The following is a 25118-nucleotide window of genomic DNA, read 5'->3' on the forward strand; positions in this document are numbered from 1 at the left end:
ACACCTGGACCGTGGCCAGGGAGCAGACGGGTCGGCCGCCGCCGCTCGCGCTCGCCGCCGCCGCCCCCGCCGCCGGCCGCCGCCGTATACGGCCCCCGCATCTCAACATGGCATTCATTCAGCCGTCGGGGCGGTGACGTCACACGGCCGTCGGCCAATCAGAGGCGGCGCTCGGGCTGCGGACGGCGGCCGGTTCGGCGGCGGCGCGGTGTGCTATACTACGGCCGAAGCGGCGTGGCAGCTTCAGTTCGCGGTGTCGCCATGAGAGGAGTGGACGGGCCAGCCGTGCGTCCACGGGCTGTCGGTGTCGACGGCCGTCGGGCTCGGTGCGCCGTCGGGTGTGGTCGGACCGTCTGTACGCCCGCCGCCGCCCGTCGGGATGGTGCTGTGTATTCGCCGCGGGATGGAAGAGTCGTCCAAACGCTCGCCCACCGGCGAAACTAGTGGCGAGTCCGAGCCAGGTGGGTGACCCGCGACCGTGACCTCCCCCTCCCCCGCCCCCGTCCCCTCCGGTGGGTGCTCAGACGCCCGGGCCTGGTGACGTCACGGAATCGATGCGGGCGGCGAGAGAGTGCCGGCGACCGTCTGGTGGACGGCGCCTCCCTGTCCGTCTGCCGGGCCATTGTTCGCGGCTATCGAAATACCAGCTGATCGTGTGAATTAGTCTGAAATTATCAGGCGGTACTTTACAGCAGCGACCTGCCAGAATGCTGGAAAGTTTGAATGAAATCAGCGGTTTTACATCAATTTGCATAGGTGTGGATAGCAAAGGTGGGGACGCTCGATGATAATTTACAGAATGATCCCATATTTAGAGGAAATGGTGTAGTCCTGTTTGTATTTGACTGCATTGGACCAAATTAACCTATACAAATGTGCTGTGCTAGTGGCCAGCATAGGCGGCGGAACGGGGAGGGCACCGGGGCACCGTGCCCCCCGTTTGATTTGGGCATTTTAGCATTAGCCCTATGGGCGTTGCATGGAAAGAATGGGACCAAAAGTCGGCAGTGCCCCCCTTTAATTGAAGGTGTTCCGCCGCTACTGGTGGCCAGTGCTTGTTTGATGCAGACTGATGCATGATTGCCGTATGTAAGGTAATATGTACAAGAATGACAAAATCGACGAGACCGTTGAACTACCTTAAAGTTCTATGGATTTGGAAGATGATAGATCTGGTTTCATTTAAGCGCAATTCCCTTTCATTGATTTGAAATGAAATTGAAATGGCATAGCCAAGAGGAAACGGACATTATATAAAAATGTGCACGTAACTGACTAACTACTTTATCCCAGCTACACATTTTACCTGCACAGTACACATACCACCTACACATTCAGTTCACACTAATGATCACATAAGCACTTTCGACGATTTTTTTTCAAGCATTTTCAACTGGCGCGGCTCAGCTTGATCTCTTGTTCGACATAACGCGGAGCTCTGCTTACCACCTCTGCCGACTTCAGTCCACCTGGCGGATCTAAGGAGAACCTTTGGAGCAAATGCCCCCCCCCCCCCCCTTCTCAGCACCTGAATTCGCCAAAAATTTGCGTTTTTTTGGCAATAAAAGGAAAACCGAATAACTTTTATGAGTTTTTTTTTTAACTTTACAGCAGTGCGTAAAGACTCGAAATCCGATGATGTTTGGGAGTTTGGAGAACTAGAAGCTGTTTTGGGGATGTGCCCCAGCAGCGCCCAAGATCGCCTTTCTGGATCCGCCAGTGCCTCTGCGGACTTGAGTATCCCATCTGCACCTCTAGGCTCTAGCTCCTCTATCAGCTCTAGCCCAACTCGTATTGCCTTGCGCCCCTCGTTGTGGCTGTTCGTTCCATCAGCGACCGACTGCGAATGGTGCATTTATCACAGAACAGACGGATCCGCGAGTTTTGACCTTGCTTCCGTGCAGTGCAGAACAGACATAACTAAAACTCAAGGCGTGTGAGCATGGAACAGCATTGTTTATGAAAGGATAAGGAGCTGATGATCTCTCTATCCCTCCCTCTCTCTCCCTCCCTCCATCCCTCTGTCCTGTCTGTCTGTCTGTCTGTCTGTCTGTCTGTCTGTCTGTCTGTCTGTCTGTCTGTCTGTCTGTCTGTCTGTCTGTCTGTCTGTCTGTCTCTCGCTCTCTCTCTCTCTCTCTCTCTCTCTCTCTCTCTCTCTCTCTCTCTCTCTCTCTCTCTCTCTCTCTCTCTTGTTTTTTTTTCTCTTTCTCTCCCTCCCTTTTCTCCATTTGTAGACTCGTTACATCTCTCTTTCTCCACACCTCTGACCTCCCTAAAACCACTCCTGTGTGCGCCTCTGGCGACACACGCACACACTCCGTGCAGTGACGCCCGTCACTAGTGACAGGCGTGACGTCACTGCCGCAACGGTCGTGACGTCACTGCGTGACAGCTGTGACGGTCGGGGCGCGGAGGGACGAGATGTCGTCCACTGGGGGTCAAAGGTGGCCGGTGGAGACACATACATACACCTCCACCGTCATTGGGTAACGGACGGACGACCGGAGCCGGAAAGGCTTGATGCAACACAGGTGGAGTCCCACCTCACCAGTCGGTAACGAAGTCAGTCCCGATATTGCATTTGATGCTGCAACAGCTTACGACGACTGAAGACATGCCGCCAATTGAGATGTTCGTTTCAAGCTACCTTTTGATCCGGCGGACATTAGGTCGTTCTGTTGAGAAACAGGCTTTGATGTAGCTTATATAACAGTCCTCCAGCGTTGTGTTACCTACAGGCTACAGCAAAGCGCACTGTTGCAACTTTTCCAATTGAAGTACGTAAGTGCGAGCAACTACACTCAGTTTGCGTCACATGGTTTCATAATGCGAACTAACGTCAAAGTATGGCCGGTAATCACAGAAAACCCCCGACCGTACAAGTTCAGACGTATCCGGCAGATATAAATTGACATCCTGGCCATCTAACCCGGCGACCTCTCGGTCCCTGACGGCCGCACGCTGGCGGGCTTGTGAGTAGGCGCCTCCGACCTCTCAACTTCGGCTTATTGTAAAGGTGAGCGGCGGCGCCGGATTTAACGACGAGTTGTAGGTCAGCTGCAGAAATACGCCGACGAATTCCTAGTTTAGATCAGCGCGCGATCTGAATCCGAGTGCCGGTGCCTAAACTAAGGTTCGGTTCCGGTGTGGTATATGTAGATCTCGTACGGCGCCGAGCGGTGTGCCATTCTCTCTGATGGCGGGGGGGGGGGGGGGTCGTCGGAGGAAGCTGCCCGTTTCCGGTCAGGGGGGGGGGGAGGGGGAGGCGTCTTCCCGCAGTGCGTGCTGCGTATCGATCTCAATTAGGAATACTGTGCGAGCAAAGGTGAGGCTCGGCCCCGCAAATGGCCTGCAAAAACGGTCAGCATGCTGTGGTAATCCACACCGCAGCAGTAATAGCCGATCGGTACTTTGTAATCGCCACGGCCAGGCGGCGAGGAGATTATATTTGATACTTTATGGTTGGTGTTTTCCCTTTCTTGATTGCACGCGAGTCGCTGTGCACGTGCAAGCATGCCACGTGATGCCGTAAGAGCAGAATTCTTGTGAAAAATCTGCTTGCGAGGGTACGAATTTCTTGAAAGGCTCACGGAAAAGTAATTGTCTTCTCTCCCCCTCTCATTACCCGCGAAACCCATGCGGCACGATGGGAGCTAGTATAAAAGGATGGGTGAAATATTGCTTCTGTAAATAGAGGATCAGTGTGTAGGTATCTATTGAAATTCGTGCGTGTATATCATTTTCCACCAAGCCGGAACCGGAGCCGGAATATTGAACCGGAGCCGCAGCCGGATATTGAACCGTCCAAGAGTTATACGGCTCTGTATCCTAGCTTCCTAAAACATACGCATCACGGAATGCAGGAAGGAAGAAGGGCCGTCACAAAACAACTTTTCGCTTTGCATTGCGCATCAAATGCGCTCATTTTCATTAAACCCGAGCCGTCCTGCCTTCAGGTCCTGGATATATATTTTCCGGACCTGAAATGACAGCGACCATCACCATCAAAGTCACTGTGCGCTGATGACACCATCAGTTCGGAGGCGGAGACCCATTATGGGTCGGTCGGAGTCGTAACCTGTCGAGGATGGGTCACGATGATGGCTGCTAATTAATTTACGTAACGCAGGCCGTGGCTGTGACGTCATGACGCTCCATCGTGACGTCGTGACGCTCTGTCGTGACGCCGCGAATCGAGCAGATCGGGTGACATTGTGCCAGTTGTCGGTGGAGGTATTCGTCTGGGCGTGTTATGTTTCTCTGCCTCTCTGGACAGTTTATTGTTTCTCTAGTGACTACTATCCGCCGTGCGGTGATGAGTCCCGCAGGATGTCCTCAAAGGATGTCCATTGTGCATTGCGAGCGTTTGGTTTTTGAACGATGTACTTGCTAGCGAAAATAACTCATTAGATGATCATGCAAGCTGAGGAGGGAATATCAGAACACCATGCCTAAGTTTTTTTTCCAAACGACTAAACATAGGTATCCATGAATGACATGCGTGCAATCTTAGCTTTTGGCCCTTCTATGCTCGAAATTCGACACCGTCACCGAAGAACATACTGAATTAATCGGACATTTAACTTAAATTATACATGACATTATTGGCCGACGTCACCGAGCCGGCACCAATTACCGGCGATTTACCGATCACGTGACCGCCGCGGTCGTATGACGTCATTGGTCAGCGGCATCGAGCGGTGTCTAAATTGACACCCAGCGATCACGCGCTGCGGATCGCGTGCACCTCTGCCGTGTCGGTCAGACTCGGCCGCTGAGCACCCATCGCCGCTCGGTTTAGAGGCCGTTACCGGGCCGGGCGGTGGGTGCGGCGCGATCGTCGCACCGTCGGCCGCCGGCGGCGACGGGGCGCGCCGCGATCGTCGCCGGCGGCGATCATCGTCTCCTCTCTCAGGGTCGCTGGGAGACCCCGTTACTCGGCGGTACAGGCCGTGGTGCGGGCGCAGCGGCGGGCTCAGCAGCTCAGCCGCCCAGGGCGCCACTCTGGCCGACCGGCTGCGCCAACTTTGGCCGCTGTCGTCACCCAATATCCTGGTGTAATCTCTGAACCGTCCGATACCTATTCTGCGGCCGCAATAGTCTAAACCGGTCGCTGGACTGGGTATTCCCGTCTATTTTCTCCGGCGCGGACAGCCCTGCCGTCACGGGACTCCAATTGTGCGGCTATAAATACGGTCTGGGTGATCGGGTCGGCGCCACCCACCGCCACGGGCTGGAAAAGGCACGCGCTGCACGGCTGTGACGCGAGTCGCTATCGACCTGCCGCGCCGATTGACGCGAGCTGTGCAATATGCGTCAGAGCTGCACTAACAGCTAACGTCACTGATGCGGGTTACCACGTTACGTGAGTGTCGCGCGCGCACTAAACGGCCGCGAGTGTGACGGTCCCCGAGAGGGGAGGGGAGTGGGGGAGAGGGGTAGAGCGGGAGAGTCGCGGGCATGTGATTCCGTGGATGTTTGGAAATGCTAACGAGATGGCTGCACTGCCGGTTACCAGACATGAGGTCATATGTTTATGCGATGAGAGCAATATTATCTGTTAGCAATATGGGTTCCGGTGCGGTTGGGCAGAAGTTGAATATTTGGATTGCAGTGTTTAAATTAGATGACATTTTTCGGTCTGTAGGACCATATTTGGTGGTCTCCAAACCAGCCATTTACCAATCGCTTAAAAGGAATAAATTGATGTCATAGTTAGTATGGCTCCAAATAATCGTATCATTTCACCACATGACGCCATGCACCCATTTTTTATTGCATAACCGCTGACACAAAGTAAACACATGCAATATGTATGAAGCTTTTATGCACATCGGTAAATATCCCTCATCTGTAATCGACCAGGACCATGCGCTTCGTTCCATCTCCCTTCTTTAGAACCCCACCCCCTCTAGACACACCCTTCTCAAACCTCCAGCTCATTTCGTGTCATATCTCCGCACTGGCAGTGGCGGCTTCTGTTTTGCGAAATCCGCACAATCTCGAGAGGGCGCGCTGCCACGCAGGTGCAGCTGCACTCTAGGCTCCCACGGTGGCACGTGCCACACGTATGACGTCATCAGGCAGACGGCCAGCCAATGAGCTATCGCCAAAGTTATCACCATCGGAGTCACCACAAGAGATACCACCGTCGGTTGGTTTCCGTTACCTGGCTCCTTGGACCAGGGATTAGCGCGCGCCGTTTCCGCGCGGGCCGGCTCCCGCGCTCGGAATGCCCGATATGGCGCGCCGCTCGCCCGGCGTATCAGTGACGTCACTGAACGGGTTGTGCACGTCATGAGCCGGCTGCACCGGTTTGTCCGTCTGTCTGCCCGGTCTGTTTGTTCAGAGAGCCGAGGTCATGAGCTGCGGATCGCCCTGCAGTGGTTTGCGGTTAAGAGATATGTGTCGCCGAGTGTGCGACTTACCTCGTGGGGTACGACGTCACTCACGGATATGTCGTCATATCGGGACAGATGTGGTGTGACGTCATACCTGAGACGCCGCGCCGGCCTTGGCTTAGCGGGAGTCTGTCGCCACTCGCCACTCGAGGCAGCGTGCACTTCAAGTGGCGTTTATTGACGTGAGACGGGGCGGGGCGGGGCGTGCGGGCAGGTGGTCCACGTGACTTTGTCTTCGTTTGGTGCACTGACGGGTCACCTGGCGCAGTGTCCACTCTCTACCCCACCCGACCGGTGCCAGGGCAGTCACCCCATCTCCCACCCAACCCGATCAGCCATATTCGGCATCGGCCGGTCACGTGACCGTCCAACTGTCCGGCGGCGGGCGGTCACGTGACCGGCTCCGTACACGGTGCCCCTGCTTCAGAGCGGTTCTCTGTGCCATGTTTGGCAGCCATTACTGCCGTTCGGGCTCGTTACGAGACGCCGGCCGGCGGCCGCTGTGGCGCTACACGGGCAAACTCGGCGCGTTAGTTTAGTTATTTGCCGCCGAGCACACTCCAAGTTGGCAACATTCCACCGAAACCGCGCCTGTGGGATATGATAAACAGTTATGCAAGTTTGAGTCGTGGGGCCAGCAGCCAACTGTTGAATAGGTCATGACAGTGTTCTACTGCGTGGCTGGAGGTGGTCCCACGACGTAATACCGCCAACTTCTCGAATGAGACGTGATTTGAGATTTCATCGTAATGCCGCCTTTTATGCCCTCAACTGCACGTCACTAACTGGTTTGACAGGACTTGATTGGGATTTTGATGACCAAAATGGTGACGCTAAAGCGAATGCGCAATGGTTTTTACAATTCATGAGACGTTTGAGAAGTGGCACAGTTGTGTACGACGTAGCCTGAGAAATGTCAAATGAGTAGCGTTGAACTCCTTTTTACATACATGTGTAGTGTTCAACATCATTCAGTCATAGACGAGCACACATCCCTGGGCATACCCCACTGTCTGCATTCATTACATGTAACGTCGCCCTGATGCTATTTGCTGCAGTCGTATTTGCATCTGAGAGTCATGCAAGAGTCGTGATTCCGGAGCTGTGACTGTCGCCAAAGCTTCTGCAGCCGTTGGGTCTCCCTGACGTATGCTTTCATACCACAACTTCTCCTCCCCACCATCCCGCCCCTAGATAGCCTGTAGTTTCCCGCCGTGGATAAGGACCAACTGGATTGCACCGTATCTGTTCAGTATCATGTTCACGCCTACCCTGCCGCATGCGTAACTCGCTGGGATCCGGGGGCGGTGGCGGCGGCGCGGGCGGCGGCGCGGGCGGCGGCGGGGGCGGCGGCGGGGGAACCCGACATAGACCTACCGGAAGCAGAGGACGGACACCCGTCCTCGGTTTTACCCAACGATACCCTTTTGATACCCAATGATCCCTCCGTGTACGGAACTCGCACATGACACCTCGTGGTGGCATTTGCGCGGCCAGGGGAGTCCCGAACCAGTTCCAAAGCCTCTCCAACGGTTCGCGGTGACAAGAGGTGTTTGTCCAGTGAATGAAATTCATGACAGCTCTTACGTCTCGACAGTCATCGCCGTTACGAACCAGTTCTGGCTCCGGGGAGTTCTATCCGTGAATATAATCAGCCTGAAACTACGTCACTTCATTCGTAGCCCGCCGGAAGACAGCTCTTGTCTCCGTATCGTGCCGACGCGTCGGTGTTGTTTGGTGTCTCGAAGTTCAGCGGCGGGTGTCTCGAGATTTGGCGAAGAGGGAGCTGTCGATCGCGATGTTGTCCGTCCAATCACCATGGGCCACACCCTCTGGACATGACCTCTAGCTCTGGCTCGAGAAAGGGTACAGGCGCTGTGACCGGGCCAACCCCAACAAATGACGCCAAACGCTCCCTCATCGCCCCCTGGCCCCTTACCCTGCCTCGCCCGGTTTCGATCAGCGCTCGCCATTGACAGCCTGTCCATGACCGACTGGCTGAGGGAGAGAGTCAGGGGACGGAGAGAGGGACACCGGCGTCTGGCGAGAGCTGTACACGGTCAGTCTGCCTGTAGTGTGCACGGCGCTCTACAGCCGTCTATGCACTGTGCAGCGTGCACAGACCGGCCGCCGCTGCACGTGCATGGCCCGATCACCGGTGCCGGCGTCGTTCCGATGTCTTGTCAGAGCGGCCGGCCGCCGGGGGAGGGGCCGGTAGGGGAGGGGGGGGGGGGCTGACGGGTCCGGGTCGGGCTGTCCGACTGAGCTACGACCTTGTGCCGGCGAGCCGTGTTCCTGTCGGCCAAATGTGGTCGGCACCCGGCTGTGATAGAGCCGCTGTCACCCGGTTTAGACTGTCGCGGCCGGGCGCCCGATGGCACAATGAGCTTGGCTGCACTGTACTGTATTGCATGCACTGGCACTGAGTGCACGGAGCTACACGAGACTGACGGGAGGCGGAAAGGACGTCGTCGCTGAAGTTTAGACAACATCTGATAGATGTCCGAATACAGACGCTCGTTGGCCAGTTTTAAGATGGCCTCACATCTGGTCAGTGATGACTGTGGTCTGCTAGTTGAACGGACGTTCTTCTCCCTTCCCAACCCCGCCCCCCTCGCCTGCGGCGGCCGCTCGCCGATCCACTCGTACCCAGACGTTTTACGAGGCTCGTGCTCGTTACTGTGAGACGGGAACTGGTGCTGGTGCCGTCTGCAGCTGCACCACGGCCACCGGACACCACTGGTGGCCGCTGAACCGGGACCAGATCCTGATCCAGATCTAGATCCAGAGCAGGACACAACGGGATCCAAACAGAACCATAAAATAGGACTATATAGATCCAGAACAGAACCAAATCGAGAACCAGACGGAACCAGAGGAGAAAGCTACAAGCCTCCTGTTTGCACTTAGGCTGCCAGGTGCTTAGTGCGAATGCATATCCCAATATAAACGAAATTTGTTTATGGGGCATTGTGACTGTGAGGCATCACGTGCGAATCATGACAAGTTCTGTTGCCAATGAATTGCAACGTATATATACCTACTAGTACTGTCGATCGCAATCATTCCTTTTTCTGACAGACTTCCCATGAATTCAGGGTCGGCGAATGTCGGCGGAAGTTCAAGGCAATCGGTGACGGAATCGGGCCACGGGCCACGGAAGTGTTCTGTCTTTACCATCTGGTCTTTCCTTTCTGCACGGTTCCCGGGTGATTCCTGCGCAGTTTGGCTTGTGCGTTCCTCCTGCTGCAGGCCCCGACAGTGCCGGTTGATACCCCAGCACGGCGCTAGGTCTTCGTTCCAACCAGGTCGTCCGGAGGGCGTGTGACGTGTTCCGTAGCTCATGGGGCCCAGATTCCAGCGGGATCTGAAGACGAAAAATGACAAAGGAATTGGTAAACATTTAGGATATTCTCAGCTCGTTCAGTGAAGACGAAGTCGGCATAACTCATGCTTATGAATAGCCTCTTAGCTTGCTGGTTCCCAGAGGTGGCGACAGGAATAGACTGTTGATCTCTCTCGCGATGATTCCACCTGCCGGGCGTTCTGGTGTGGTTTTTACGACCCCGGCGGCGGCCTCACAGCTGATCGGTGACTCGGCGCGCTGGATGCCGCCGATTACTACACCCGCAGTGAGTCAGAGTCGCTGGTCGGCGGCCAGAGTCAGCTCAGCCATGTCTGGAGCGCGCCGGAAGGGGTGACTCACGAGTCACGGCCGGCGGCGGCCGTAGTACGCCGCCACGCGCCGCCGCCGGGGCGTGGGAACCTCGGCCGGACGCCGGCGGGCGGCACTCAGGTGCCCGTGAGAAGCAAACGACGGTGCTTCCGTCTCGCTCACTCGCACTGCACGAGAGGCGTGACAGTGGGAGATGCGAGTGCGGTGGCCGCTCTGGTGACCCACGGCGGCACTCCACGACGGTCGGTGACCGCGCGGTAACTGATACTCTCCCCGCGAGTCTCCGGACGACACTTTGCGACGTTATGGTCCTCGCGGCGGTCGTTTCGCTGGGCGGGAAGTTTGGGTCGTGACGGCCTACCCCGCCGAGGATCACGCTCGTCGCTGAGTTCGTCGGCTCGTCTCGATTTGGTCATCGTCCTTTCCTTTGTTCCTCTAAGCTCGTCCTGTTTCGCTTATTTATTTTCTTATGTTAAACGACAGAATTGCATGATGCATCATACTATTCCGCTTTGAATTGTCCTTGGTTCTTTACCGCTTTCGATTCTGTTGTTCTGCCTCGTTTCTCCTCCATCCGTTGCCTTACATTCCATTCGGCGTTCATTTCACACAGGTGCCGTTTTAAAGTTATGTTTCTGTTCGATGGTGCCTCACTGTTAACGTATTTCATGTGATTGACGGATGCCTGATAATTTGCTCTCGCGCAAAGACACGTGGATTGAAAATAACGATGAATGGGAGATGGTTGGAGAGAGGAGAATACAGTCGGTTTTTGGAGAAAGTTAACCGTCTTTTATATTCTATTTATATTTTATATTACAAGCTATTTCGGCCTTTTTCCTTGTATATACGGATGGTAAAATGGCTCCAAAGAAACGTAAAGCTAACGATGACCATGACGAGTATAACGACACGATCGATACGAACGGAATAGTGGATGATTGTTGCAGGGGAAATAAAAGACATGGGAAAGGATGCGAACCTCGGTGGATTCAGGCTTCGAGAAGAGTATGACTGCAAAGCCTGTGAGTCGAGGGTGAGCCCGCAGCGAACGGCGGCAGCCTCGACGAAGACACGCTTCTAGTTTTACAGCAGCGACGAGTGCAGCTGGACGCCCACTCGGCCGTCCGCAGTGTCGGTGACTGGGCCTGTGGAGGTACTGGAGGAGAACCCTATGCAGTGAGACGGCGCTCTGTGTGCCTGTCATCTCAGCATGAGTGGCGTAAATGTGACAACCGGATTTCTGTCCGGCAAGAAGTTTTGTGGAAGCCTTCGAAGGAGCTTGGAAGATTATCTCGTGGTGATGTGCCAGATTCCTCAGTGGTGCGGTTAGATGCCGAAGAACAGATGGGGAAGACGGTGCAGATCCAGGGTTAATTAATTATCCAACGGTGCCTGAGTATGTCCGATGGTGACAGAAGCCAGGCAGAGCTCCAGATTTGGATCGTCAGTGGTGACTGCCATGCGACGACTCCTTGGCATATTGGTGACGTTCGAGGCCGCAGCGACTTTGAAGTCAGGGGGTGGTGCTTAGGTGCAGTAGAGGATGTTCGGCACCGCAGAGTGAGTGACCCTTGAAGGTCAGGGGGTGGTGTTCGATGGTGCCTCACTGTTAACGTATTTCATGTGATTGACGGATGCCTGATAATTTGCTCTCGCGCAAAGACACGTGGATTGAAAATAACGATGAATGGGAGATGGTTGGAGAGAGGAGAATACAGTCGGTTTTTGGAGAAAGTTAACCGTCTTTTATATTCTATTTATATTTTATATTACAGTTTCCCAATATAGTCTTATTGCTTTGCATCTCATCAATTTGCACAAAAAAAATTTGCATCCCATCACGCACCGTTTCCTTTCGTCTCCTTATTCTAGTTTCATTCTGATCGGTCAATCCCGCGGCTTTTCCGTTTCGCGCCCAGTCCTTTCTCGCTTCGCCCATTTATGTCGCGTTTCACTTGCCTCCTCTAGCCAACGTATTTTATTCCGTTCATATTCGTTACATTTTCACGTCTTTCGAACGTCTTGTCTTGTCAGTTACGCATCATTCCATCCAGTTCAACACCAAAACAGCCAGTTCTGTTCGGTTTCGTTCACCTGTTTCCGGCTGCCCACCGTTCACCCCGTTCCGTCCCATTCCGCCCGGTTTCGTCCCGTGCGTACAAACTGACTGAAAATATCTGGTTCCCAGCCGCCGCCTATAGTTGTATCGGGCTTCCCCCAATGGCACGCGCTAATGTGTGCGCATCCCCCCCCCACCCCCACAATCCCTGCACTGATAACCGGTAACACACCGCTCCGCTCTGCCGTCGACCGACTCCGTAAGCGACACACGTCATCGTTCGTCGAAGCCGACGATTGCCCAGAATACCTCTCCGATCGCTATTTCTGTCGCCGGCGACCACACAGCACCGTCAGGACCTTTGACCCGCACGCGCTGTGACGTCATACACTCTGCAGCCGCCGCGGGCGAGCCCCGCCGGCAGGGTCAAGGGTGGGCCGGGGCGGGGCGGGGCGGGGGGGGGGGGAGGTAGATAAGTCACTCAGAAATCACAGTCCAAGTGTAACGATTGGTTACGTCAAAACGCCGTCTCATGACGCACGCGATAAGCGGCGAGCGAGCGATACGCTGAGCGCTGTCGCTGAGCGGGCGGTGGAGGGCTGCGCTCAGTTACCACGGGGTTTTTACCATCGACACAGCGACTGACACTGAAAGCCCAGTGCTGCAGTAGAGAAGGGTGTAACGCTATAATCCCCACGGCCAGTGCGCACACAGTAGCTAATCGGGTTACGGCCCGCGTGAGGCGGCTCCCCGTGGCTGCCGCAGCTCACCTCCTCTTCTCGGAGGGGAGGGGGTCACACAGGTGCTCCCAGCTATCATCTCCCGCCCCAGGTGTGTCTCTGGGATAAGGTTCCGGTCGCGCCGGAAATGGTGCAGACTCGGGACAGACTATCATCCCCACCTGTGTAGGTGCGCCTGCACTGAACGCCCGGTCGACCGGCCCGAATACCTGCCCCGACGGGACACCTAGCCTGCACAAGTGTGTGAGTGCGAGTGCACCGGTAAAACGCGTGTTGTCTGACACCGCAGCTGGCTGGTTAGGTTCACCCGTCCCCCTTCCGGTGACCTTTGGGGGTAGGTGACCTATGACACCGCCAGACGCTGCGGTTTGAGGGGATCGGGGCATCATCATATGCCACAAGGTCACGGGTGGTGAGGGGTTGATGGGGACGCGGGATAACGGTAAATGCAGATTGTCTTATATGTATGCCACACTTTTGGCAGCCGGAAACAATCTCCTGTGATATCGTTGGGGATCTTTTTATCGAAGGGCTTCAAGGTAGCGTATTCTATGACCGACCACTAAAGACAATCGTCTAATTACTATGGAAATGGATTAGAGGTCCTAAAACGGCTCCACCCACGCTGAGTTGTCTCGTCACTTGCGGAGCGCTGTATGCATACTCAAAGCTCCTTTTTACATTCTCCAACATCGTGTAACCCCGTAAATGGTGATCTGAACTCTGTAAGTAGCACGCATGCTGTGAAACTGGCACGGCTAACATGACGTTAAGTGGTCTGGATTACGTGTCGACGGCATCGGCCATTTTGTCGGCGTGTAAGGAAGATTGCGGTCGCGACAACCTGCCGTTAGCTGCCGCCGGACCGTATATGGCGGCGGCTGAATGGGCTCAGCGCCGCTTATTCCGCTACTGAATTTGCTGTGTTCGCGAACATTTCCCCACACGGCGGCTGGGCATTGTTCACGTGCAAAACTGTCACCGGTGACTCCTTATCGCTACTGTCTGCGGCGGCGCGATTATTCCAGATCTGCCCTCGAAATGTCCCGGGTGGCGCCGCACAGGTATACGCTCTGACTCATGACATTCTCTTTGCCGGCGCTTGGCGTTCCAGACGTCAACTAGAGCCGAGTTCCCACCGGTAAAGTTGCTCAGAAAGGCAGCCCGACTGCCGGGAAAACTGTGCCGACGGCGGACCCGTTAAACCGAGCCACTTGCTGTAGGGTACGGCTCGGTAATGGTTCGCTCAATGACGATATGACCGGCTGACCCCACGACGGAGGAATGTCACGCGACTGTCAATAACTGAACCAGCTCGGTACGTCACGTGACCGTCTCTCTAGACACGGCGGTATGTCACGTGACTAAGTGTCGGCGAGCTGCATGGTCCGCTGCAGATGTGCCCCCCCCCCCTGGTTAGGAGGGGGGGGGGGTGGAACGGTAGCCATGTACCCGTCTGCTGCAATAACACCATTGCCGAGGGACGCCGACGGAATAATGTCTCCGCTCTCCAGCCGTCTGTCTCCGCGTCCAATTGGCCGAATTTCAGCCACTTGTTTTACGGCGTGCGGCGGTATGCCTATTTGCACCGTCTTCTGCACGGGACGCGTGCCAAGACGACCCAGCACGGTCCGTCAGGCACATCACATACGCCCACGCTGCTCACTGAACATGACGAGCCTGAATCAATCATGAGCAGGCGGGCCCATTCAGAACCTAACGTTCCCCGTTTGAATCCTCACGTACGCTTTGTCACTCTTATTTTAATGCAGCTTGTCGGTCCCGACCCCCGAGTATCCCCGGCCGGTAAGGTGTAGGGTCCATCCCCACGCCGGATGTCCGTCCGTGGCTAGTTTCTGCAGCGCTGGTGTCCGACGTAGCAAGTCCTCATGCCCCCCCCCCCTCCCCGCGGTACACGACAAACATTCTCAGCCGATAACACTACTCTCGATGTCAATGCTACGCGGCGCCAGTGAATTAATGATATCATACTCTGTATGAGGTCATTCCTTCCGATCCTGAATTCCCATTGCCTGTCGGCGGAAGGAGGCGGAGCCTTCTCTGCAGTGTGACATCACTTCTCTCGGGCGGCCGAGCAAAGTGCGCCCGATACGGCCGAGCCGGCATAGGCGGTCCCAGGGGGGGGCCACGGGGGCCATGGCCCCCCCTTTGGTGCTGAAAGGTGGGGCCATACTATCTTTTGGCCCCACCTTTCAGATCGAACAAAAGTCCTAGAAAGCTTTTTGTATATGTTTCATTTTCTTTCTTGCGCCATCAAAGGACGTAAATTTCACTCATTAGTGGGCTCAGTTTCGCATTCTGTGAATTTGACGGTCAGCGTCGCTGGCACCGGTTCACGAGTATGGCCAGGTCTTATATGGAATATCAGCGTGGGTTTACTTGGGGCTCTCGTAGGCCTGCAGCAATGGCTGGCATGAGACCCTCTTCGGCAGTGCCGGGTGGGCCCTGCCAAATGAGCGTGGCTCTACGACACTAAAGTAAGACCTCATGGGTTGATGCTGTGCACCTCAGAAGCCCGGTGGCGACGCCGTATGCCGGCTTGGTTTCTTAAGGATTAGCGTGGGACCTCCGGGGCCTGCATAGAGTTTGCATGAGCTAGTATGCAATCTCAGAGGCCTGTATGTAATGTGTACACAGTGGCGGTCGCGGGGGGGGGGGCATCAGGGCCATGCCCCCCCCCAAAGGCTAATAACGGGGGCCATCATATAATTTGCCCCCCCCCTCAAACAACCGATGGGCCCCCATAGGTGTAGGATATGGGGCCCTGGCCCTTATTCGATTGTCACGAGGCTAAAAAAAAACACTCCCAGCTATTAATATTAAATATAGCTCCCAAACCGGTCTTTGAGCGTCCTACACTGACCTCTGAGGGAACTTCAGTGGCGGTCAAGCGCCCATGTTGGCCGCTAAGAGCCCACATCGACCTCTGAAGCCCCAGATCTGGCCTATGAGGGCCCCTAGCCGGCTTCAGGGGCCCTAACCGGCGTCTGAGGGTCTCACACCGGTCTCTGGTGGCCTTATTCTGTCTCTGGTGTCCCAAGACGAACCTTTAGGTGCCAATGAGGGCCCCGCACTGGCTGCTAAAGACCTGATGCCGGCCTCTAAGGGCCTGCATTGGCCTCTGAGGAAGGCCCATCTTGGCCTTTGAGGGCCCTCTGCTGGCCTCTGGGGTCCAACGACGGCTCATGCCGGTCTTTTGGAGCCCCACGCTGACCTCTGAGGGCCCCATGTTGGGCTGTAATGAGTAAGGACCCACATTAGCCTCTGAGAGCCCAACTCGGTCTCTGATGGTCTCAAACTACTGTCCTTTGCAGTTTGCAGGCCCTGTACTGGTCTCTGAGGGCCCTAAACTGGCCTCTACATAAGTGAAAACATACATGGGTGGGCTTTTGAAGATAAGAGGGCTTACGCAGGCTCCTGCACAGCCTTACGTTGGTCCTGATCGAGATCACTTAACGTCCTGATGGTCCCGCGTAGATTCCCTCATATTTCGACGTCGGGACCCCATGAGCCGTTGTGGGTCATGGGGCTGGCAGAGACTGATGAAGTCCTCAGGGCTCAGGGCCAGTCTTTTTAGCATGAGGAATAGGCATTTGAGTCAGCCCCAATAGAGCCGTTGCGAAGCCCGCAGGAGTCGCGCGCGGCCCTCAGATGCCAATTTTGAAAGCCAGGAACCTTTGGTCTCCAGAGGTCGGTGTACCTACTCTCTCCCGCCGCCACACAACTACTCGTATATGGGTAAATGCATAGTCTGAAAATGATCTCTGGGTTTCACATGCTTGTTCTAAGCAAGAGGTAGGTATTTGTACTATTCCGAATTGTTTTATAGTAGAAAGGTCATGAATCCGCGTGCCCGACCTTCCAGTATATGCTACACCGATCCGTCGCCATGGTGCAGTGGCCCGACCGGTGGAAACACCCTGGGACGAGAAATGGAACCATGGTGATTTTGCCTTAAATTGAGCTTAAAGATTCCACGCCAGAATGAGATGGACGAAGCATAAGTATGGCCAACTGCGCGGCGCCTCGTGGACGTAAAAAAATGAGGCAATCACCCCCCCCCCTCCGGTGACGGGTAAATGTTATGTCCCGCGAGTGTGAGTTTGGCCCCCCCTTTTGCTAGCGGCTGTGACCGCCAGTGCGAGCCGGCGCCTCGCCCTCTTGACCTCTGCCCTCGCACATGGCCCTAGCATCAATGTCCACCAATCACATCACCGGATGTCGCTCTCTGGCCCATGAACTCCATTTATTTGCTCTCCATCGCCGAAATAATCCGAGCCGGTATAAATACACGTGTGACGTCGGTAGTGTGACGTCACCGGCGGGGCGGCCGCTCATTGGTCGGCGCCAGCTCGATAGCGGCCCATTCATGCTGCGTATAGTGAGTAGTCGGCCGGGCGGCGAGCCAGTCTGACGGCGTCGCTGGCGGCGAGAGGAGCGCGTCGAGGCGCCTCAGCGGCTGACGGAGCGCACGGTTGACCGACAGGTGCCTCCCACATCCCGGCCAAGATGATCATGGACGGGGGCGAACTAGCGGCGGCGCCTAGCCTGGCGGACACCCACTTCGGCCTGCTTGGGTTCGACGCCTGCAAGGAGCCGTTTTCGCCGTCTCTGAGCCCGAGCCAGCTGGCCGGGCCGCCGGACAGCGGCAGTTTGAACACACCTGCGACAGCCGGTTCCGACATACCGGCCTTCTTCAGCAACTTCCCCGCCATCAGCACAGGTCAGTACCACCGCCGGTGTCTTCTGTGGCTGGGAAGGGCAGCCTTACGCTGAGCCATATGGTGTCCGACGTAGTATGGTTTCGATCAGTTCATTTAGCTTTTGTTTTTGTTCGCTTCAGAAATAATTGCAATGCTTTTAATTTTGTTGAGGTTGAGCTTATTTTTTAATATTTTACGTTTAGTATGATGCATTAGAAATTTAATTTAGGTATTTACTTTTCATTATTGCATTATGCTAATGATTTATTTGTCAATGATTTGATTCATGCTTGATTTTACCGGTCCTGTTTGCTTCCTTACTTTATATACCTATTTTTGTATTTAATATTTTATCCGCTCTCGTTTGTATGCATAACATTCTATGTTTATTTGTTACACTCGTTATGAACTCTAAATGACTAGTGACTACTGTAATGCCTATTGCCCCCTCTTATGTAACATTTCATATAAGCAGTGCACACTGCACCAGCACATTGCCTGCTCATATGGTACACACATGCAAGCTCTCAGCTCACAACCAAGCATACAAATAATGTTCACTCACCTTTATTGTTATCATTACCTAATACAGTTGCATCCTTAAACTGATGAACCCAATCTAAAATCCTCATTTTTTGTTGTTGAGTGTTTTCCAGCAATGCCTACATACAAGATCAAACAATAGTATGGTTGATATTTCTAGCCCTTATAATTTTATGCTCTATAGTCCGTACCTAAAAATATTACGATGAATTTCTAACTATATCTGCTTCCGATTATGAAACGGTCACCATAAATGTATGTGATGCTAAATTATTAGTTTTCTTTACTTGACATGGGCGATCCATCACAACTTTTAAATCATGTGATGATCTGCTTCCTGGAAAATCAATTGAATGGTAGGTTAATTGAATGAGAAATTCCTCCGGCATTGCCAAATTACGCTACATGCAAGTACATTTTTAATTTCTGCAAATTGATGTTAAGTGGATGACTAAACCTATACGCGTTCATCATAGTAAGCGGTATTTATTAAAACTATAACTGTCTTTATGCTTTTAGTCACACAATAGATAAAAGTCAATTGTCTTGGTTCTCATACTACATCAGGTAAAAAATGACACAATCCATTGTTATTGTAAAAAGCATAAATATGAAATGAGCCGATGCGACTTGTTTTGCCAGTCAGTTAAAAAAGCATGCAAATTGCTCTTCCTCTAACACGCAGGCATCATAAAAACCGTTTGCGCTGTCCGAGTTAGCGCTCGGTCCCCCGGGTTATCCGCTGGCGTTGCCGGGTGGCGGGGCAGTTCCGGTGGTTACGGGCCGAGCCGACGACCCATTGATCCCACTATCTGGGGAAGCTCGGCCGACCGACGGCCGACGCGTGCCGCCGCGGTCTCCAGGTGCTCGGCCCTGACGTCATTGTGCGCGTGTGACGTCGGTCATCGACCGTTGACGAGCCAGCTAGCCGCCACAGGTGCGTCGGTCTCCGTCAACGCTAACACGCGCCGCCGACGCCGGCGCACTGGCGTTGACGAGCGGCCCGGTCGGCGGGATCGAAGACGCCCCCCTCCACCCGGCGCCGCGCTGGGGGCTCGTCCGTTGGCAGTTGACCGAGACGCCGGGCGGTGGCCAACGCCCGGCCGGCTGACCGTTCCCCCCCCCCCCCCTCCCCGCCGCCGCGCCGCGGAACTCATGGCAGGCGCCGGCCTAGCGGTCCATCCCCCCTCCGGTAGCAGCAGCACGAGCCGTTCCCACGAGGGACTCCCCCCCCCCTCGCGCGCGCGCGCGCGCCACCCCGTCTGAGTCCGCCCGCGCGCCCCGTATGGTCAAGCGGTCCTCCGCGGTGCGACGTCATGCAACGTCACACTCATGACGTGCGCCAGTCACGCGCCGCGCGGTCGCCGCCAAACTATGCATGACGTCAGTGTGACGTCACTCGATGAGCTCACGGCGGCGCGCGGCGATTGGCGGGCGGTGATGTCAGACGCGCCGCGGGTTGCCGGGCGGCCGGCGGCCTTGGCCGCGGCCGGCGCCAAGCCACCTGTTTGCAAACGGACAAATAACGCTATGAGCTGACCAAATATGAGCCCGCCGCTGGCGCAGGGGGCGTGTTACCCGTGCACGAGTCGCGCGGTGTGTCGTTCGGCCCCCTCGGCAGCACGATCTGCCGGCCAGAGGCGGTTTTCTGGCAGCGTGTCCGGCTCTCTCCGTCCGTAATGAGCGGCGCGCCCGCGGCGCCGCCGCACTGCGTGTGTGCGTGTCAGTGACGGCTGTTTGTTAGAGCGCGCTGACGCCCGGCGGGCCGGCTGTCGGCCGGCGCGGCCCCGGATAGAAACAGACATGCACCCTCCGTGGGATAACACTTGCATCGCGCCGGGTGGACATTAAGCTGTCGCCCAGAGCCCCTGTCGCTCGTCGCCGCCGTCGCCGCCGCGCGCGTCCGGCCATAATACACTGTAATCGCCGGCCATTAAACTGATGGTTTGTCGCCGCCGCTTTTTGTAGCATGTTTTAGCGGTGTGACGCGTCGGCAATAAATTCACATCTGGCCGGCCCGGGCGCTTCATTTATAATCGACCGAGAAAAAGTGCGCTCGGCGCGGTGCAGTGCGACTCGCGCGGCGCGGCGGTAGAGTCTGGGTGTCAGTGTCGCGTCCTCTCTCCACACTGACCCCAGCGCCGACACTGAGCGACACCCCAACCGCCGGCTGACAGAGTTCCCACGGGTCGGCAGCGCGCTCAGCGCTTCTCGCTACACCGGACATTGCGGACGCGGCGGCGGCGGAGGCACCGGAAGCGCGGCGACCTTTCGCTGCCGCCGCCCGCGGCTGCCGGCCGGTCGCCTTTAGTCTTGACCGTGACGGCGGTCGTCGGCGGCGGCGTCGATCGATGCCGGTGACGTCAGCGGGGGTGGTGGCGCGGCGGCCAATCTATATGGAGACGCCGGCTGGAAATAGCGCAGCCGGTTATAGGCCGTCCGGCCGGCCGGTCGGCGCCGGCGCGCGCCGGCCGACCTCGTCGGCTCCGGGGAGGCCGGCCGTTTTCAGATCGGCCGGCTAAATCGGTCAGCCGGATGGCTCATGGCGGTATTTATAGGCACTGCCGGCGCCGGCTCGGTGCGTAAGCCGCGCTTCGAGCAGATGGCCTGCAATCGGCCGCGTGTTGTCCCAGCACCGGGGGCCGCTCGCGGTCCGCGCGGCTCGGAGAGACAAATGACAGCGGGGTGACGCACGGAGACAGAGATGCAGCGGCTCTGCACTCGAACACTGCTCTGCCGGAGGGGACGGGCGCAGCGGACGGGGTCAATTCGGCGACCAGGCCGTGCGGACAGGCCTGATGTCACCGCGCGAGCGACCGACGCGAAAAACGACGCGTCGGCTGACGCGGCGCAGGGTGCTTTTTGCCGCGTGCGGTCAGCCTGATTGAAGGGGGGACAGCGGGGCCGAGATTGGCGTCGTTCGTCGCGACCGCCGGGGTCGTGTCGGCCTGCCAGCGGCGGCGCTCGCTCCTACATCTCCCCGCGTCTCGCGCCGGGTCGTGTCTCCTGGCCCAATTTGGCCACCCGCTCACAGGTGTGCTGTGTTTGTGCCTGGCCACACCTTCAGTGCCGCCCTGCCAACTGGCGAGCACACCAGGCTAGTGACGTCAAATAGGTAACATATGATGCCAGCGAATGTTTACAAAGACAATAATGACGAACGGGGGGCTCTGCGCAATCCACAACATTTCAGTTGTAGGCACTTCCGAGTAGCAACTAAACCACTAAACCACGTGACTCTTGGCCACTCAGGTACCCTCACACCAAGGGCGGCGCCACCGTGGGGGCAGTGGGGGCAGACTGCCCCCACTGGCAGGAGGCCGTGGGGCCTGGGGGCAAGACTATGTTTTTGCCCCCACAAAATTTGGCTGATGTTGAAAAGGGAACAGAAGACCAGTGCAACATTCATGATAAGCGGTTATAATAGTACGCCTGTTTTTGACGGTCCCCGTATCAAGTGCATCAGCAAAACGTTCGTTCTCGGACCGTCTGTCGCATATCTCCTACTCCCACTCATTCTCCTACTCATGTTCATTCACCGTGATTGACTCCCGACAAATCATCGGCGTCACTTGCTGACTGTGCCTCCAGTTAGCGATGGACATTGGGTACAGACTGGTAGGCCTCAATCACCCTTAATCGTCGAGAATGGTCACGTGCTGACTAAATACCAAGACGTACCCGTATCGGAGACCTCTATGTTGCGGCGTTAGCCGTCTCTGTAGGAAGCGGGCTCTCTAGCAAAAGCTATTTTGTCTACAGAAATTAGTTACTGTGGAGCATATTGCTACCAGCCATGGCAACCACGTAAGCTCAGTTACGAACCAATTCCAGCGTGCCTTTAAGCAAGAGAGCCTATAAACGTAACATTTAGGTGAAAACGAACTTATGGGACACCCATCTCACGTGCTTTCAAGCATTTTTGGGATGTTTCGGTTGGTTTCAGGTTCAGTCCGAGCTCAGTCTGGGTTTCGGTGGTTTTGCCCGGTGTGTGCCCTCAGCTCCGTTCATCCAATTCTGGCCCAAGGCAACCCAAGAGCGCTGCCGGCATCTAGTACCTAATTAAGACATGTTTTCCCATCATTTAAATGAATGCTTAGAGCAAAATGGATGCCAGAATCGTGATCAGTGGCTACGAAATCATCACAAAGGACTTTTCATGTGTCAAAGTCAACCAAAGGTCATTCGAGGTCACATGAGTACCATAATAATTTTGAATGGCAACATCTAGGGGCAAGTTGCTCATGGATTTTGCAGATTGGCGTATCAGACAACAGTCGGGTCACCTCAAGCTTGCCCCCACTGGCGAAAATTCGTGGCGCCGCCACTGCCTCACACACACTTCCTTCCAGCTTTGACCCGCTGACGAAGACCCTGTTGTGTCTCGGTTCCCAAGACCACAGATCCCCACTGACTGTGCCTTTCTCTGTGTTGCAGCGGATTCGAGTACCTCCGTGGCCGGCAGTCCGGCCGCCAGCTGCTCCAGCACCGACGCGCCCGAGCCGGCGACGGCGCCCAGCCCGGCGCCCAGCAGTCCCGCACGCTCGCACGCCTCGTCGACGCCCGCGGCGCCGCCGGCGTCCAGCCCTCCGTCGGGCATGTTTCCGTCTCAGCACCCGGCATCGGGCGCCGTGTCCGACCACCAGCGGCTCGGCTACCGGGCCTCGTTCACCTCCGCGCCCGGGGCCGAGCAGGCGCCGCCGCCGCCGGCGCCCGGCGCCCCCGCCTTCGGCTCCTGGCTGCTGACGCCCTTCTTCTCGCTGATCGGCCAGCAGACGATGGCCGATCAGGCGGGCCAGCAGACACTGTTCCAGCAACAGCAGCAGCAAGTTCAGCAGCAGCAACAGCAACAGCAGCACCAACAGCAGGCGCAACAGGCGCAGCAGCAGCAGCAGGCGCAGCAGCAGCAGGCGCACTTTGAGCAGTTCGGCGCGGCGCCCGGAGGTGACCTGCTGTTTGACCCGACCGGCGCGTACGGTGCCAAGCCGAGTGGCGGGTTCGCCGGCTGTGTGGGCGCCGTGGTGAGCTCGGCCGGAGTGACGCCGCCGCTGCCGCCGCAGCAGTGGGCGGCGCCCTCCTTCGGTGCCGGCCTCGACTACGGCAGCGGCGCGACGGCCGTGGCCGGCCCGTCGGGTGTGCCGGCGCTGGTACCCAAGCAGGAGCCGTTCTCTAGCGAGACCCAGCTGGCCGAGTACTCGCCCTCCACCAGCAAGGGCCACGAGATTCTGTCGCAGGTGTACCAGCAGATGCCGCTGCCACTGAAGTTGTTACCTGTCAAGCAGCGCAAGTACCCGAACCGACCGAGCAAGACGCCGCCCAGCGAACGGCCGTACGCCTGCCCGGTGGAGACGTGCAAGGGCCGCTTCTCGCGCTCGGACGAGCTGACACGACACATCCGGATCCACACGGGCCAGAAGCCATTCCAGTGTCGGATCTGCATGCGGGCGTTTTCCCGCTCGGATCATCTGACCACGCACATCCGCACGCACACGGGTGAGAAGCCGTTCTCGTGCGAGGTGTGCGGCCGCAAGTTCGCCCGCTCCGACGAGAAGAAGCGACACGCCAAGGTGCACACCAAGCAAAAGATGAAGCGCGAGCCGCGCTCGGGCGGCAGCGGCGGCGGCTGCGGCGGCGCGGCCGGCAGCGCGTCGCGCGGCCCCCTCTCGCATACAGTCACCTCACAGGACCCGGCGGCCGGCCGGCCGCCGTTGTGAGCCGCGACGGCGGCGCGGCCTGTGGCCGCTGTGCTTCTAGTCCGACCCCGCGTCGTTTTGTGATATTGGCGGGCGGCGCCGTGGCCGCGGCGCGCGCTACCTGGCAGTACAAAGGACCGGCGACAGCGGCGGTGCGCCGCGGCGCGCCCGCCCGCCCAGGAGGTCAGCTTTAACCGGTCGGGCGGCGGCCCGGGCGCCGGCTCGGGCCGGCCAGGGCGCAGTGGGGTACGCCGCCGTCCGCCGACCATCGCTCGCCATTTCGCACATTGCCGGGCCGGGCCGCAGTCCACTGCCGGGCCGACCGCTGAACCGCCGGGTCGGGTCGGGTCGAGCGCCCGGCCCGCCTCACGACCGGCTGGCCGCCGGTGCGGTTCTACCGCCGATTCCAAACGCCCCACATCATATATATACTGGCCGTTCACACGATACCATGATTGTTGATGTACCTTGTTACTGTTCTTATATAAATGCTTTTTGCTTCTATGTGACCTGACATGGCAAGTGCCGACGGTGTGAATTGAGCGTGCGTGGATGGAAAGAGGAACGTGTTGCTATGGCAACGCTCGCGGGCGCCAAACATCGAGGGACGGTATCTACGGTAAATGTAGAAATTAACCGGACGAGGTGGAGAGCCGCCGTTTCGGAGAGGCGTAACCCAGTAACACCGCCAGTATTGACAGCACGGCGATTAGGTGGCGAACATGTTTAGTTGATAGTAATTTATTTTTGCTGCTATGTCTTGATGTGATGTAAAATATGTTACATGACTAATACATTTTAATGACTATATGATCTTTATCCTGGTGTGTCTGAAATATGGGTCTGTATATGTAGAAGGGAACGGGACAACTTTTCGACTCGGGACGAATTAAACGTAGCTTTGGGGCTCTGAAGATGATTTGATCGCGGCTGGATTCCTGTGACCACCGGCCTACCTGTCTGGACTACAGTAGCTTTGACTCGCTGAACACAATTCGCACAAATAGACGAATAGATTTGCACAGATATGAAAAGGTCAACAATGCTTCTTTCAGGCGATCATGAAATCCATGTATTTCTTGGACGTTCAGCTACATCTCTTGGCAATCGAAGACACTCATGTAGAACGCTCGCTGACGGCTGAGGCTTGCGTACAGACTTTCTCAAAATGTAAAGTAAGTTTTGGCTTAAAAATCCATCTGAAATTCTGAATGATTATCATGGTAAAAAAGATTGATGGTAAAGTGAAATGACGGACACATACTCTCGCCACTTCAAG

At 56.3% G+C, this 25118-nt stretch overlaps 1 protein-coding gene across 1 annotated transcript; it reads left to right on the plus strand.

The window, feature by feature from the left end:
• The first annotated feature begins 212 nt into the window (after positions 1–212).
• Positions 213–24647, plus strand: LOC122387007 (early growth response protein 1-like). Its single transcript, XM_043376799.1, has 3 exons — positions 213–461; positions 17387–17623; positions 22584–24647. The coding sequence occupies exons 1-3, from the start codon at positions 380–382 to the stop codon at positions 23858–23860; spliced, it is 1596 nt and encodes a 531-aa protein (XP_043232734.1). The 5' UTR covers positions 213–379; the 3' UTR covers positions 23861–24647.
• The last annotated feature ends 471 nt before the right edge of the window (positions 24648–25118 follow it).

The sequence above is a fragment of the Amphibalanus amphitrite genome, unplaced genomic scaffold, assembly GCF_019059575.1.
Source record: "Amphibalanus amphitrite isolate SeventyFive unplaced genomic scaffold, NRLGWU_Aamphi_draft 000270F_arrow, whole genome shotgun sequence".
Taxonomy (NCBI): domain Eukaryota; kingdom Metazoa; phylum Arthropoda; class Thecostraca; order Balanomorpha; family Balanidae; genus Amphibalanus; species Amphibalanus amphitrite.